We start from the raw sequence: 17552 nt of genomic DNA, 5'->3' as shown, positions 1-17552 counted from the left end.
AACTTGGTGTTTTGAGCAGTGAACACTGACATATTTTCCCAAAGGTGATTATTTTTATTTTTTCTTACCCCCACTCTAAAAGCATATTTTCCCAGATTTAGTATGTACTCTAGAAATAATGTTAATAGTAAGAATTGGTAATTTCTCTGTGTGTATGTGTTTTAAAGGTATTGCTTGCTATGCATGCTGATGTTGAAGACCGAGGGACTAAAGGAGACATAACTCCCCTAATGGCAGCATCCAGTGGAGGGTATTTAGATATTGTGAAATTATTACTTCTTCATGATGCCAATGTCAACTCCCAATCTGCAACAGGTACATAGAAAATGATGTTTGAATTTGAGGAAAATAAATTGATATAATTAATTATAATCTGAGAGATAAAAATTTGATTCCTAGGGAAAACCAGTTGTAAACCTACTGAAAAATCTTAGCCCTTGTTTAGAATTTCTGAGTAAAATACAGATTAATTTGATATCTTCAAAAGTCTTTAAACCCTATTTAGATTTTGTTTGGTAAGAGTGACAGTTTTTCTGTAGGGGCCAATTTTTTTTCTACCTCAATGATATGCATCGTATAAAGAGACAAACTTATGAATTGTATCTCATAATTTATCTCATTTAAATATAGCTCCCATGACTTTAGATTATAGCTTAACCTGAGAGTATTTACCCATAAGGTTTTTCATGTCACATGTACTGAATGCATTTACTAATAAGCTAGTCTAATGGGAGCATGAAAGCTACTCTACTAAGGACTACTATTTTTTTTCTTTTCTATCCTCACCTGAGGATATTTTTTCCATTGTTTTTAGAGAGAGTGAAATAGAGGGAGGAAGGGGAAGAGAGAGGAGAGAGAGAGAGAAACATGATGTGAGAAAGTCACATCAATTGGTTGCCTCCCACATTCCCCCATAGCGGGGTGGGGAACCTGCAACCCAGGTATATGCCCTTAACCGGGAATGGAACCCAAGAACCTTTAGTGCATGGGCTGACGCTCTAACCACTGAGCAATGCCGGCCAGGGTGGGGGCTACTCTTTTATTTATTAATGCTTTCCAGACTCATAGACAGGAAGAAGAGCCTTGGTCGTATGTCTTGAGTTATAGGGATAGTTTTAGTAGTGAAATTCCTTGGATTTAGTGAGACAACCAAATGGTTTAAAAAGAGATTTAAATAATGAAAGCCATGCAATTAAGTAAATGTTAAATGTAGCCTAATTTATTTTTAAAATGAGCAAGACTTCCTAGAAGGCAACTAATATTAATACACATAATGTCTGAGATGATTAAATAGTTGAATTCTGAACAAATTGAGTTCTGAAATGATAGCTTTCTTGCTCTTCTCTAGTCTCATCCTGTTGGTTGGTTAATCCATTTCCCCACCGCCTTTAATGAAAATCCTCAAAACAAAGTCAGGAAAGAAATAAGTGGTAAACCAAGGGATAATGACCTTTTAAAGATATTTTTCTTTTGAAGGAGTTATGCTGAGGGCAATTTATATCTGTCTCACTAGGTCACTAAATTTAGATGGAAGATATGTTTCAGACAGAAAATGTACCTAAAACAATGAATTGTCTTATGAATAAATCTGTAAAGATAAGCGAGAGGTAAAAGAAAATGAAGAAATGAATATACATAGAAAATTAAATGTTTGAAAATTATGCAGTGTTGAAGGAAAAAGGAATAATTTTAAAAAATATATATCTTTTTTGATTTGAGAGGGAGAGGAAGAGAGAGAGAAACATCAATGATGAGACAGTCATTGATCGGCTGCCTCTTGCACACCCCTGACTGGAGATTGAAACCAAAACACGGGCCCTGACCGGGAATCAAACTGCAGTCGCCTGGATCATAGGTTGATGCACAACCACTGAGCCACGCCGGCCGGGCAAAAGGAATAATTTTAACTGGTATATTAGAATATTTTAGATAAAAATAACTGAAAGTAATTTTTCACGATGATACTTAATCTTGAGCTAAGGAAATGTGAATAGAGGTAAATTGGCCTATTTATAATAAACCTTTTAATTAGTAAGAAATTTAAGATGATGCTTCTAACCATACAAAAAAAAAAAAAAAACTTGAGATGATAGTTTATTCCTTTATATAGAGGAAGAGGTAGAATTAAAGCAGTAACATAATTATAATTGTATCCCTTCTATCATGATTTTGTATATCTTTTGTTCTTTGTTAGGAAACACTGCATTGACTTATGCCTGTGCTGGAGGATTTGTTGACATTGTAAAAGTGCTACTTAATGAAGGTGCAAATATAGAAGATCATAATGAAAATGGACATACCCCCTTAATGGAAGCAGCCAGTGCAGGCCATGTGGAAGTTGCAAGAGTTCTTCTAGATCATGGGGCAGGCATCAACACTCATTCTAATGAATTCAAAGAAAGTGCTCTTACACTTGCCTGCTACAAAGGTACTCTATATATGTATGACTAGGTTTTTTTAAAATAACAACTTTGAATATTTAAGTATTGAGTATTTGAGTTAATTTTATATTGCTTATGTTTTCCTTGTGCTATAAAATTATGTAGCTTATAAGAGATTATATAGAAAGTACATTTTAGCCTATATTTCCTAAAGTATAGTGTCACAATGTATGTTTCTGTATTACTTTAATTCAGATTGATTCAATTAGCTATAAAGTCATCCAACTCTTAGCACAGATTTAGAGGGTTTCCATTCTTTAATGACTTTTGTTTTATACAATTTTTCTAGCCTTTATTTAAAAAATAATACACATTCAAATAATATAATCACACTTGATACAGAAAACCTGAAAAATACAGAATAGCATGAAGAAATTTTATAATGACATGTAATGCTACCATCTAAAGATTTAAAAAGCATGTAAACAATATTTTAGTGTATTTATTTCCAGTGTGTTTTAAAAGTATATTTATAAGCAAATATATATACACAGGCATACCTCTGAGATATTGCAGGTTCAGTTTCAGACAACTGCAATAAAGCAGCCTTGCTATAAAGCAAGCTGTAATCTTTTTGCAGGTAGAGGGTCTTGCCTTTAATTTGTAAAAAAAGAAAAAAGCCACACCTGTGAAGCGCAGTAAGATGAGGTATGCCTGTATTTTTAAGTCATACAATCATATTCTAACACTATTTTACAGTCTGCTTATTTTATTTAGCAGTGCATCATGAACATTTTGCCATCTCAGTATTTTTGTAATACAACTTTTGATGGTTACATAGTGTTTCACTATTGGATTTAGTAGTGGATTTGGCTGCAAAACCTAAATTAATAATAATCTGAACAAAAGAGAAGCTTTTTCTCTTTTTCTTAAAACAAGCCCAGGGTTAGGGTATCTAGGACTAGTATGGCAGTTCCATTATTATCTAGATCTCGGCATTCTGTTTTTTTGCTTCACCATCCTAGTATGTGGTTTCTACCCTCAAGGTTACCAAGATGGTAGCTATGGCCCCAACATATTCTAGGAAGGAGGAAAAGGGTAAGGGCAAATTGGAAGCTACCTTTAAGAAGTCTTCCTAGCAGTTCTGCCTTATAGCTAGCTTCCACTTACATCTCATTGGCTACACATAGCAGCAAGGGAGGCTGGGAAATGTAGTCTTTAGTCAGGCAAGTTGCCATTAAGATAAAATCAGAGTTTTCTTATTAGGGAACATTGAGAGAATGAATACTGAGCAGGGAACTAGCAGCCTCTGTCAAGTACATCAAATGGATGCACCATAATTGCCCATTTTTGGACACATGAATTGTTCCCAGTTTTTCACTATTATTAAAAACACTGTGGTAACATCCTTGTGCAGACATATTTGCCTGATTATTTCCTTAGGATAAATTTTGGGAAGTGGAATTGCTGGGTCAAAGGATATGGACATTTTTTTTTTTTAATATATCTTTATTGATTTCATAGAGAGTAAAGGAGAGGGAGAGAGAGAGAGAAACATCAATGATGAGAGAGTCATTGATCAGCTGCCTCCTGCATGCCCCCGACTGGGGATTGAGCCCACAACCCTGACATGTGCCCTGACCGGGAATCAAACCCTGATCGCCTGGATCCTGGGTCGATGCTCAACCACTGAGCCACGCCCGACCGGGCTGGACATTTTTAAGGCTTTTGATACATATTGCCAAATTGCGTTATAAAAGGGTTGAACCAATTTACACTCCCACCAGCAGTGTTTGAGAGTACCCTTTACCCTACCTACCCTACACTCTCACCAACACCAATGGTTATTATCATTCTTTTTAATATTTGCCATTTTGATATTAAAAAATGGTGTGTCATTTTAATTTGCATTTGTTTAATAGGAAAGTTGAATGTTTTTTCATTAGTTTTATATTCATTTGCATTTTAAAAAATTACCACTTTGTGTCCTTCATCCATTTCTCTACTGGAGTCTGTCTTTTTCTTATTGACTATTAAGGCTTTTTTATTATTATTATTATTATTATTTTTCAAATATATCTTTATTGATTTCAGAGAGAGGGAAGGAGAGGGGGAGAGAGAGAGAAACATCGATGATGAGAGAGTCATTGATCGGCTGCCTCCTGCACGCCCGACTGGGGATCGAGCCCGCAACCCGGGCATGTGGCCTGACTAGGAATCAAACCCCGATTGCCTGGATCCTAGGTCGATGCTCAACCACTGAGCCACGCCCTGCTGGGCTAAGGCTTTTTTTATATTAAATGTGTCAAGAGGGTTGAAATTATTTTGATGGAGTTTTCTGTGCCTGTTCATTGCCACAGTGAGTTTATGGTTATAATTTGAAGCTGTTTTTATGAAAAATGATCCAAACATACTTTACCTGGCATTCTATTTGATTTTAATGTTTTGATTTGATAGTTTATATAGGTTAAATAAAAGAATAAGTATTATTACTTTACTTAACTTTAATTATGTGCTTTGGGTGAATTTAATCTTTAAAACTTAGCTACCTTGCTGACAGCCTGTTTATTATTTTGGATTGGCTTTGTAAAACTGTCATTAATTTACCTGTTGAATGCAAAATAAATTCTCTTAAAATTTTGTATAGACGTCTGAAAGAAAAAGATTCCTCATTTTAGTACGTATTAAATTGATAGTTGGTTCTTTAGAAATATAGTTTTAAAATATGTGTTCTTTTTTGAAGGCCATTTGGATATGGTTCGCTTTCTACTTGATGCTGGTGCAGATCAAGAGCACAAAACAGATGAGATGCACACTGCCTTAATGGAGGCTTGCATGGTAATTTTAAATTGTACTCACTTGAGATTCTTTGGGGAAAAAGGATCATATGTGTTTAAGCTTTAAGGATTAATACTATTTTTTTAGAAAAATATTTACTATGACATCAGTAGATTTTGAAAATTTTGTACAATACTAAAGAGGGAAAGGGAAATACATAATATTTTATTTACCTTTTAATAGTATGGGGCACACTGAGGCCAGATGTTTGTTTGAGAGATTTTAGGAAAGTCTGAAGGATGATCCAAGTCAGGCCATTGTATGGAAAAGCCACTGGAAACAGCTTAGGTGGGCCCACAAGTTGGATGGGTCCTGGTCTCAGGAAATCACCAGGGTGGGGCAAATAGTGTGTTAGCCAGGTTGTTAGAGACTCAGATGGGGCACCCGCTGGCTGGCTCTGTAGGGGAAGGACTCAGAAAAGTAACAATGGCCTCTGCCAACACTTCTCTCTTGAAGAAAGCTGCCCTTCCAGCTCTTGCCCTGATGCCAGACAATTCAGTTTCTCCCCATCTGTCTCTGGTGCCTTTTGAGCTGCTGCCCCCAGCACTGGAGCTCAGAGGGAGTGAGTCCGAGTAAGTTTGTGTGCGGGCCCTTTAAGAGGAACTGCTTGGGACTCCAGCAGCCTCTTTCTCACTGAACCACAATCCTTGTTGGTTTTTACAACTAGAAGTTATGGGGACGTCTCTTCCTGGCACTGGAATCCCGGGCTGGGGACCTCGGTTGCAGCTTCCCTGTCCCCAATCGGGGCATGTGTGGAAGGCAAGCAATCGATGTCTCTCTCACATTGATGTTTCTCTCTCTCTCCCTTCCACTCTCTCTAAAAAGCAATGAAAAAAATATCCTCTGGTGAGGATTAAAAAATAAATAAAAAATAAAGGATATTGGTCTGTAGTTTTCCTGTAGGGTGTCTTTGTCTAGCTTTGGTATCACGGTAATTCTGGCCTCATATATTCCTCCTCTTCAATTTTTTGGGAAAGTTTGAGAAGGATTAATTTTAATTCCTTCCTTCCTTCCTTCCCTCCCTCCCTCCCTCCTTTATTGATTTCAGAGAGAGGAAAGGAGAGGGAGAGAGAGAGATAGAAACATCAATGATGAGAAAGTCATTAATTGAGCCTGCAACCTAGGCATGTGCCCTAACCAGGAATCGAACCCTGATCGTCTGGATCCTAGGTCGACGCTCAACCGCTGAGCCATGCCTGGCCGGGCAATTTTAATTCTTCTTTAAATGTTTGGTAGAATTTACCAGTGAAGCCATCAGGTCCAGGAATTTTCTTTGTGATTTGGTCTTGGTAGGCTTTGTGTTCCTAAGAATTTGTCCATTTCATCTAGGTTATCCAGTTTCTTGGCATACAGTTGTTCATAGTTCTCTCTTATATGTTTTTTTATTTCTGTAGAATTGGTAGTAATGTCCCCACTGTCATTTCTGATTTTAATAATTTGAGTTTTCTCTTTTTTCTAGGGTTTGTCAATTTTGTTAATCTTTTCCAAGAACCAGCTTTTGGTTTTATTGATTTTTTTCCCCTGTTGTTTTTCTATTCTTTATTTTATTTCTGCTCTGATCTTTATTATTTGCTTCCTTTTGAGAGTTTTGAGTTCAACATTTTTTCAGTTTCTTTAATTTTTTCCAGTTTGTATAATTTCTTAACCTGATTCTAAATTAAATACAATTAATGCTTGAGTATGCTTTTGGGAAAGGACAGTAACCTTATCTGTGGTTTCACTTTCTGCAGTTTAAGTTACCCACAATTTTTTACCCAGTAGGTCATGGTGTATAATCTTTTTAATATGCTGCTGAATTCAGTTTGTTAGTATTGTCTGCTATGATGGACATTTGTGTTGTTTACTGACTTCAGCTGTTACCAATAAAGCTGCTATGGACATTCTTTTAAGTACCTTTTAATGGACATAAGCAATCATTTCTCTTGGGTATATATCTTGGAGTAAGATTGTTGGGTGGGAAGATTTTTGCTTACCACTTCAGTCTTGTTTTATACTTTTATTCAGATTTTCTATTTTTTTCTTGAGTTGGTGTTGGTAGTTTATTTTTGTCTTTCTAGGAATCTGTCCATTCATTTAGGTTATCTAGTTTGTTGGCATTACAGTTACCCATAGTGTTCTCTCATAATCCTTTTTAAAAATTTTAAAAATTTTTTTAATGTTGTCCCTTCCTTCGGTCTTGATTTTAGTAATTGGAGTCTTCTCTTTTTTTTCTTGGTATGTCTAGCTACAAGACTGTCAATATTTTCAAAGAATTAACTTTTGGTTTTCAAATTTTTCTGTTTATTTCATTTAAGTATATTCGGTTCTTTATTATTTTCTTCTTCTTGCTTTGGGCTCATTTTGTTTTGCTCTTTTTCTAGGTTCTTGAGATGTGAGCTTGTATTATTGATTTAAGACATTTCTTCTTTTCTAATTGTATTTATTTAGTGCTATAAATTTCCCTCTCAGCACTGCTTTAACTATGTTCTACAAATTTGATATTTTGTATTTCATTGTCATTCAGTTCAATGCTTTGGTTTTTTTAGAGTTTAAAGTGAAAGTTTATTAGTGAAGCAGTGAGACAGAGGAGACAGAATGGCTACTCTAAAGACAGAGCAGGTCAATGTATTTTAATTTCACTTGAGACTTCCTCTTTGACCCATGAATTATTTTGATGTGCATTGTTTAGTTTCCAAATGTTTAAATGTTTGAACATTTCCCTATTATCTTTATTTTTTTAATTTTTTTTTATTGCTGAGAATAGTACAGATGTCCCCCATTTCTCCCCTTTAATGTTTGTATTGATTTCAGAGAGAGATAGAAACATCAGTGATGAGAGAGAATCATTGGTTGGCTGCATCCTGCATAACCCCTACTGGGCATCAAGCCTGCAACCCGGGCATGTCCCCTGTCTTGGAATTGAATGGTGACCTCCAGGTTCATGGGTCAGTGCTCAGCCACTGAGCCACACCAGCCAGGCTCCTGTTACCTTTCTGTTAATGATTTCTACTTTGATTACATTGTGATCAGAGAACACACTCTGTATGATTTCAGTTCTTAAAATTCTTTGAGGTTTAACTTTTAGTCAGAATGTGGACATGTATTCCATGGACATTTGAAAAGAATGTATATTCTTCTGTTGGTGGGTGGAGTGTTTTATAAATGTCAATTATATCCTGTTGATAGATGGTAGAGTTCTTCTACATCCTTTCTGATTTTCTGCTTAATTGTTGAGAGAGGGGTGTTGAAATCTCCAACTGTACTTGTGGGTTTGTGTATTTCTTTTAGTTGCTTCACTTTTTAAAATACCTTTTTACATTATGGAACTGTTGTTTGGTGCATACACATTTTTCGAATTGCTGTCTTCTACATAGATTAACCCTTTTATTATTTTATAAAGTCTGTCTTTATCTCTGGTAATTTTCGTTGTTCTGCGGTCTACTTTATCTGATACTAATAGTAGCTTCTCCTGCTTCCCTTTGATTAATGTTTGCCCAATAAATATTTTTATTTATTAGTATTATTTTTTAAAAATATGCCTTTATTGATTTCAGAGAGAGGAAGGCAGAGGGAGAGAGGAAGAGAGAGAGAAACATCAATGATGAGAGAGTCGTTGATTGGCTGCCTCCTGCATAACCCCCACCGGGGATGGAGCCCACAACCCGGGCATGTGCTCTGACCGGGAATGGAACTTTGAGCTCTTGGATCATAGGTCGACACTCAACTGCTGAGCCACCCTGGCTGAGCTTTATTTTTTTTTCTTCAAACTTTGATATGTTTGATCTGCCTATATCATTATACTGAAGTGAGTGTCTTAATTGGTTTGTTTAAACCATTTATATTTAAATACAAATATTGATATGGTGTTTTTATATTCTAGTCCTATGTTGAAATTTATTTTTTAATCTGTTTTCTCCATTTTTTTCATCTACTTTCTGTTAGTTATCATTAATAGTTACTTTAAAGTCCTTCTCTGCTAACTCCTATCTTTGATTCAGTCCTGGGTCTGCTTTAATTGGTTATTTTTTTATCTTGATGATTAGTCACTTTTTCTTGCCTCTTAGTATGTCTAACAGTTTTAAAATTATAAACCATATGCTGTGAATGACACCTTTTATGTGCTGGATTATCCTGTCCTCTTTTTAAGACTGTTAAGTTTTCTTATAGCAGACAGTTAAATTACCAGTGAATCACTCTGGTCCTATTGAAGCTTAATTTCAGCTTTACTCTTACTCCTAAATCCTTACTCTTTGATCCTAGAGTAAGGGATTATAGGTCCCACTTCTTTGGTATGGTCTTCTATCATCTCAACTGATAGCCTGGGATATTCACCAAATTCACCTGGGATTTTCTTTTTTTTAATCCTTACCTGAGGACATGTTTTTTTTCTTAATTTTAGAGAGGGAGGGGGGGGAGGGAGAAAGAGAGGGAGGGAGGGAAGGAGGGAGGGAAGGAGAGGGAGGAGAGAAACATTGATGTGAGAGAGAAACATCGATCCATTGCCTTATGCATACATGTCTCAACCAGGGATCGAACACACAACCTTTTGGTGTATGGGACAAAGCTCCAAACAAAGGAGTCACCTGGCCAGGGCTCACTAAGTTCTTTTCATTGTGATTGAGTCTGAACTACCAAAGTCTCTCACCTTTTAGGAGCCATTCTCTGCTACTTATCCTGGAGGCTCATCCTTGATGTGTTCAACACAGGAGTTGCCCAAGTATCTGAGGATGATTTTATATAGGTTTTTAAAAAATATGTTTTTATTGATTTCTGAGAGAGGGGAAGGGAAAGGGAGAAAAAGAGAAACATCAGTGATGAGAGAGGGTCATTGATTGGCTGCCTCCTGCATGCCCCCTAGTGGGGATTGAGCCCGAAACCCTGGCATGTGCCCTGATTGGGAATCGAACCTTGACCTCCTGCTTCATAGGTCAGTGCTCAACCACTGAGCCACACAGGCTGGGCTATATAGCTTTTTGGACTCCTTCTCTGTGTCTTCTTTTTCTTAGGTATCCTTCCCACACTCCCAGGTCCTAAGTGTTCTGGCTGCCTTGTGTTCTGATTTTGATTCCTTTGCCCAGAGATGTTCACTCTTTGTTTAAGCTCTATTTCATTTTGCCATGGTTTGAAAGATGGCAAAAAAGCTGGAGTGAATGAATGTAGGATTCATCTCATTGCTCCCTTCTTTCAGTGTTCATAACCCTCCAGCTTGGTTGCTGCCTAATGCCTCCCATTGCTTTATTTATTTTTTCTGATTTTTATAGTTAAGCCCATTAATAGCTATTGTTCTGTGGCTAGGACTTTTAAAGTCTAAGAATTAAAAAAAAAAAAAAAGATATTAGAGCTTTGAGAGTGGATCATTTATTTATTTTCTTATTCTTTCCTTTTGGCAAAATTAATATTGTTCATTAATATCAAAGTAGTTTCTTAGTCTATGTACTGAGGATACGTTAGCAGAGTCCATAAAGAATCTTCAAAAAGTCAAGTAAATTCATGCAAAACAATTTATCGGGAGCCTTCAGGAGCTAGGTACAGCCTGATTTGTGAACTCTTATAAATCCTTATTTTGTTTTCAACTAGAAATGTATTTCAAACACCAAATAACTCAATACAGTAATTTGGTTAAAATATATATTTGAAGGATTACTAAAACTAAAATTTTAATGTGAAGTCATTTATCTTTGGCATTGTGTCAAAATGACTAAAGCTAGGCTAGTCATTTAGTTAAGTATAATGAAACTCTTGATGGATGTCTAGATCTGACATTTAATTAAGGTTTACTTAATTAATTCTTTAATAAAAGAATTGCCCAACCTTATAAAACCTTATTTTTGTACTCAGTCTTTACTTTTCATTAGCAATATTTTGGACATTTTTAAAATGCTGAACGGCATCTGACTTTTATGTGTCACAACAAGAGTTTAAGACCTACATAAATTTTTTTTAAAAATGTATCTTTATTGTTGAGAGTATTACATTTTTCCCAATTGATCCCCTCCACTTCGCTCCCACCCCCTTGCCCCCGTTATTGACTGTGTCCATGGGTTATGCATATATGCATATAACTTCTTTGGTTAATCTCTTTCCACCCTCCACCCCCCTTCCCTCTTCCGTCTGAAATATGATCATCTGTTGCATGTGTCAATGTCTCTGAATCTATTCAGTTCATCAGATTCTTTTGTTCATTAGCTTCTTAAAGAAGACCCTTCAACTTTTCCTATAGTGCTGGTCTGGTGGTGATGAACTCCTTTAGCTTTTTCTTACCTGTGAAGCTCTTTATCTGACCTTCAATTCTAAATGATAGCTTTGCTGGGTAGAGCAATCTTGGTTGTAGTTCCATGTTTTTCACCACTTTGAATATTTCTTGCCACTCCCTTCTGGCTTGCAAAGTTTCTTTTGAGAAATCAGCTGACAGTCGTATGGGTGCTCCCTTGTAGGTAACTAACTGCTTTTCTCTTGCTGCTTTTAAGATTCTCTCTTTGTCTTTGACCTTTGGCATTTTAATTATGATGTGTCTTGGTGTGAGCCTCTTTGGGTTCCTCTTGTTTGGGACCCTCTGTGCTTCCTGGGCTTGTAAGTCAATTTCTTTCCCCAGGTAGGAGAAGTTTTCTGTAATTATTTTTTCAAATAGGTTTTCAATTCCTTGCCCTTTCTTCCCTTTCTGGCACCCCAATAATACGAATGTTGGCCCTCTTGTTTGTCCCAGAGGCTCCTTATACTATTTTCATATTTCTGAATTCTTTTTTCTTTTTGCTCTTCTGGTTGGGTGTATTTGTTTCCTCATGTTCCAAATTGCTGATTTGATTCTCAGAGTCCTCTACTCTACTTTTGATTCCCTGTAAATTATTCTTCATTTCAGTTCGTGTAGCCTTCATTTCAAATTGGTACTTTATTATGTTATCGATTTTCTCAGTTATTTCCCTAATAGTCTGTTTAAACATTCTTATAACCAAAATTCTGAACTCTGTATCTGTTAGCTTGCTTGGATCTATTTCATTTAGTTCCTCTTCTAGAGATTTCTTCTGTTCTTTCCTTTGTGACATGTTTCTTTGGCTTCACATTTTGGCTGCTTCCAGGTGTTTGTTTCTATGTATTAGGTAGAGCTGCTATGTCTCCTGGAATTGGTAGAGTGGCTTTGTGTAGTAGTTGTCCTGTAGGGTCCAGTGGCTCAGCCTCCCCAGTCACCTGAGCTGGGCCTTCTAGGGGCTCCCCTGTGTGGGCTGTGTGCACTGTCCTGTTGTAGTTGAGCCTTGGTTGCTGTTGGTGTCCCTGGGAGGAACTGACCCCCAGGCCAATCAGCTGTGAGGACCAGCTGCAACTACAGCCAAAGAGCTGCTGTGCTGGAGACACCCCTATGGAGCAGGATTTACTTCAGTGGGGCTTTGGTGTTCACCAGGTGTGCCCTTTGAGTGTCATTTGTGGATGTGGTAGGGTTGTAATCCAGTGTGGTCGAGTCTGACCAGCAGGTGCACTGTCTCTGGGGCCTCCGGGGAGGTGCAAAGTCAGTCTCTGCCAGTGCCTTGCCCAGGGCCCCCCAGCATGAGCTACACAGCAAACCGTAGCTGGCTCCTACTTGTGCTGGGCTTGGAGGTGTCCAGGAGAGGCCAAGCTATGAGCCAGTGCAGGCTCCCACTAGTGCCAGGCCTGGGGCCGCTTATCAAGCCGTATGGGGCATGCTGCTGCTTGTTTGAGAGATTTTAGGAAAGTCCTAAGCATGAGGCTCGAGAGGCCACTCGCACAGAAAAGCCCCTGGAAATGGCCTGGATGAGCCTGCAGGTGGGGAGGGGCGGGGCCTCTGGGAATCACGAGGCGGGGCCAAAGGTGAGAGTCAGGTGTTGGCGATTCAAATATGGCGCCTCCCTGCAGGCTGTGTGCAGGTTGTAATAGCCAAAGGAGCCATGGCCTCTGCCAGCTCTTCTGCCTGAGAGGAAGCCGCCTCTGCACCTCTTTCCCGGATTCCAGGCAGGTTAGTTCCTCCCCGAGTGTCCCAGGTCCTTTCAGGCTGGTGCCCGGCGCTGGGCTCAGAGGGAGCACGTCCAAGTGAGTCCGTGCGCGGGCCCTTTGAGAGGAGCTGCTGGGGCTCCCGCAGTCTCGGCGACCCTCAGAGACAGTCCCTGCTGGTTTCACAGCCCGGAGTTGTGGGGACGTCTCTTCCCAGCCCTGGAGCCCTGGCCTGGGGGCCTGCTGTGGGGCTGAGACCCCTCCCTCCTCCGGGAAACCCCCACCGGCAAGATTCCCTCCCAGGTTTCAGCCACGGCACTGGGTGTGGGCCTGCGGCACGTCTCCGTCCCTCCTCCTGGTCTCGGTGCTCCTTCAGTTCCCTGGTTGTGGAGCTTCTGTTCAGCCAGCTTTCAGGAGGTTCTGAGTGCTGGTGGTTCTGTATTTTAGTTGTAATTTTGATGTGGTTGTGGGAGGCGGCGGGTGCAGCTGTTCCCTATGTCGCCATCTTGTTTCTCCTCCTCTACATAAATTTTTTAATTAAAGAACTTTAACAGGGTATTTATGGTATTTATAGAATGAATTTCCCTGAGAATATTTAGTTAATGGCCTTTCTGAGATACTTATTTTTACATCTTTATAAAATTCTTTTCCTCTTTGCAATAAGCTAGTGATGAGGAAAAATATAGGGTAGTATTAGTCCATAGGGTTTTACCTTGGTGACCCAATCCCAAGTGGTAATGACCTCACAGAATTTGTTATTTTTTGCCAAGTCTTTGTTTCTTAAATAGGTCTAACACAGTTTCTACATTTAAACATGACACCTAAGTTTGAAGGTATAACTATATTTGATTTGGCAGTAGTATAAACATTATCTTGAGGTACTGTCTACTATAGATTACAGTTTTTTTGAACTTCAAAGAAGATAGAAATTCAAAATCATTTGAATGTAACTATGTTACAAGTATGATTATTTTGGAAATTTTGAGGTTCAAAATTAAGGTAAAATAATTTTAATGGGCTTTTGATAAGACAGATCTTAAATTGCTCAGATAGGCATAATGATGTATATGCATCTAAGCTACATCTTTCTTTCTGTCTTTCCTCAATCTCTTGCTTCTCTTTTTGCACTTTAAAAATCTCCAAATAATTTCCTTCCTCTTGTTTTACTTCTTAAAATCTACAGGATGGACATGTAGAGGTAGCACGTTTGCTTTTGGATAGTGGTGCTCAAGTGAACATGCCTGCAGATTCATTCGAGTCTCCGTTAACACTAGCTGCCTGTGGAGGGCATGTTGAATTGGCAGCTCTACTTATTGAAAGGGGGGCAAATCTTGAAGAAGTTAATGATGAAGGATACACTCCCTTGATGGAAGCTGCTCGGGAAGGACACGAGGAGATGGTCGCACTCCTTTTAGCACAAGGTAAAGTAGTTTTACTTCTTAAATAAAAATTTCTTTTGGATGTTTTGTGTCAGTATTGATGAAGTTTACTACAACTAAAATATCTTTCTTCATAAGTGGTTAAAGTAAATTATCAACACCCTGGAAGGAACCCCAGAAGCAGAGAAGATAGAGATGATTATTATAATTTAAAATAGTTACTATCTTTATCATAACTCTTTTGTAACTAATTTTATCTATTTTTATGCTCTCCCCAGGGGCAAATATAAATGCCCAGACAGAGGAAACCCAAGAAACTGCTTTGACCTTGGCTTGCTGTGGAGGATTTTCTGAAGTTGCAGACTTCCTGATTAAGGCAGGGGCTGATATAGAACTTGGCTGCTCCACACCTCTGATGGAGGCTTCTCAGGAAGGACACCTGGAGTTGGTTAAATATTTACTGGCTGCTGGTATGTGACTTTAAAAATGCCTTTTAGAAAAAGGCTTTCATATTGCTTTCATAAGTTTAACAATTAGGCTTAAGTTTTTCATATCTACAAAAGTTGAAGGACAGCTGTGCCACAATTTAACTGCTGTTCTTAGGCTCCTAAATATTAAAAAATGTCATTTTAAAAAATGTTTCTTATTGTTATTAATGTTTGCTTAGTGACCATAGACTTCTTTTGCTTGTTTGTTTTTTTGTTTTAAGACTGAACTTTTTAAAAAAAAAATGTTTTTACTGATTTTAGAGACAGAAAGAGAGAGAGAGGAACATCAGTGTGAGAAATGAGAAACATCGATCAGTTGCCTCTCGTACACACCCCAACTGGGAATCGAACCATTGACCTTTGGGTGCACAGGATGATGCTCAATCAACTGAGCCACACCAGCTAGGGACATAGGCTTCTTATTGACCTTCTCTCTCGAGTGAATGGTTTGTGGCTTCTGGAAGGGAGAGACTTAACCTCTAGTCTCTCTCCTACTAAGAGGAAGTGGGGATCACATTATAGAGATTATAATTTGGTACCTTAAAACCCGTTCATTTCTTTACATTTCTGAGTCTTCTCTCTCTCACACACACACACACAGAGACATGAATAAGTGGGAGTTTTATATTTTTGCAAAAGTACTTACTATTAAAATAATTTGTGATTTATACATTGTTAAGCAATAATAATAGAGCAAAGTAAGAATATACCAAATGAATTGATTCAGGTAGATGTAAACCTGAATCCTTTAGAGATAATAACCTTTATATATCCTTTTTTATCCACATCTGATATATTGTTTAAAACTATGTAAAGGAAAATAAAACATTTAGCAAAACTTTATTCATCCTTTTTGGGCTTTCACTGTTAAGATTAATTTGAACATAGCTGAGCCTCAATTTTTCTTTTTAATTATTATTGATATAATTTCTTAATCCAGATGGTTAATAATTCAGATGATTGTTTAGATTTTGAATTAATGCAGGCAAACTGACCATACAAGCTGACCTCTTCTCTGACTCAGACACTATTAATCACTGTAGTTAGGGTATGCATTATTCAGTCATTCTTCCTTCATCATTTTCAGTACCTATCTGTGTCCCATTCAGGAGCCTTTCTCATGTCAGTTTTAACTCAATAAAAAAGTGTCTTTCTCTACCAGTGGTTACCTTTCTACATTCTCCACACTCCTGTTTACCCCTCTTTTTTTTTCTTTTAAATATGTTTTTATTGACTTCAGAGAGAGTAAGGGAGAAGGGAGAGAGAGAAAGAGAGAGGGAGAAACATCAATGATGAGAGAGAGTTTTTGATCGGCTGCCTCCTGCACGCCCCTACTGGGGATTGAGCATGAACCTGGGCATGTGCCCTGACTGAGAATTGAATCATGACCTCCTGGTTCATAGGTTGATGCGCAACCACTGAGCCACGCAGGCCAGGCTGTTTACCCTTCTTTTAAGTAAACCCATGCTAATGTAAGAGGCTTTTAAGTGAATAAATGTTTACTAAGAAATTATTGAATACCAGACATCCTGCTAATTATCTCTGTTACTTACTACTGGTCCCTGTATAGTAAGAAATTATTAAACACATTATTATAGATATGGAAACTGATGCATAATCATGTTTCATAATTTTCCTTATGTAACCAAGCTAATAGGTGAAAGAGCCAATACTCTGACTTAGAACTCCTAACATTGTTTTTTCTATTACATCAGCATTGATTCTCATATTGAGCTACTTTTGCTAATTTGAAGCATATAGTTTCCAGAACTATCTTAGGTGTTTGAGAATCACTTTTTTATATGATCACTACCTAAAAAATTTTTTTCTAGATTAAAGTGTACTTTACTTACATAAAATTCTTCTTTTGGTGTAGCACATAAAATTCTTCTTTTGGTGTAGCATTATAGAAAATTCCAGTAGGTCTTTTAATATAGTGCTCATACAGTTTTTTACAAATGAAAAACCTTTTATTATGGCATTTCCCCCAGCATTTAGAAAATGTAGTTTAATGTTTCCTAAAGAACCCATCACCAGCATTAGCAATTTTTAATTTATGGCCAATCTCATTTCATCTATATGTCCTTCAATCCATTATTTTTATAAAATAATTTTTATTTAAACATTTAAAAATATTTTGCTGAGATAAAATCATATTGTGAAATGCTACCACAATAGATCTAGTTAACATCTGTCATCAAAAATAGTTACAAAAACATTTTAAATTTAAATTTGTAATTTTTTAAATTTGAAAATAAATTATTTTAAAATTTTTATTTTTATTAATTATCAATAAATATTTCAGTATGTATCACGAAAAGATAATCTTTCAAAAAGTAAAAGTATGCCCTGGCCGGTGTGGCTCAGTTGGTTGGGTGTCTTCCCATGCACCAAAAGGTTGCCAGGTGGATACCTGGTCAGGGCACGTGCCCAGGTTGTGGCTGGATGCCCATTAGGGGTTGTGCAGGAGGCAGCCAATAGATGTTTTGCTCTCACATTGATGTTTCTCTCTCTCCCCCTCTCCCTTCCTCTCTCTCTCTCTAAAAGTC

General features: G+C 37.6%; 1 protein-coding gene across 4 annotated transcripts in view; it reads left to right on the top strand.

The window, feature by feature from the left end:
- ANKHD1 (ankyrin repeat and KH domain containing 1) overlaps nucleotides 1-17552 on the top strand; it is a 111616-nt gene that overhangs the window by 32057 nt on the left and 62007 nt on the right. For all 4 annotated transcript variants that reach the window (XM_016214130.2, XM_016214131.2, XM_016214129.2 and 1 more), the window contains exons 5-9: nucleotides 168-315; nucleotides 2195-2428; nucleotides 5125-5219; nucleotides 14320-14557; nucleotides 14794-14985. In XM_016214130.2, coding sequence (XP_016069616.2) covers nucleotides 168-315; nucleotides 2195-2428; nucleotides 5125-5219; nucleotides 14320-14557; nucleotides 14794-14985 — 907 coding nt within the window. The remainder of the gene's footprint in view (nucleotides 1-167; nucleotides 316-2194; nucleotides 2429-5124; nucleotides 5220-14319; nucleotides 14558-14793; nucleotides 14986-17552) is intronic.

This window comes from Miniopterus natalensis, chromosome 4 (assembly GCF_054644295.1).
Source record: "Miniopterus natalensis isolate mMinNat1 chromosome 4, mMinNat1.hap1, whole genome shotgun sequence".
Taxonomy (NCBI): Eukaryota; Metazoa; Chordata; class Mammalia; order Chiroptera; family Miniopteridae; genus Miniopterus; species Miniopterus natalensis.
The sequence above is the reverse complement of the archived record's forward strand: the minus strand, read 5'-3'. Positions and strand labels throughout refer to the sequence as shown.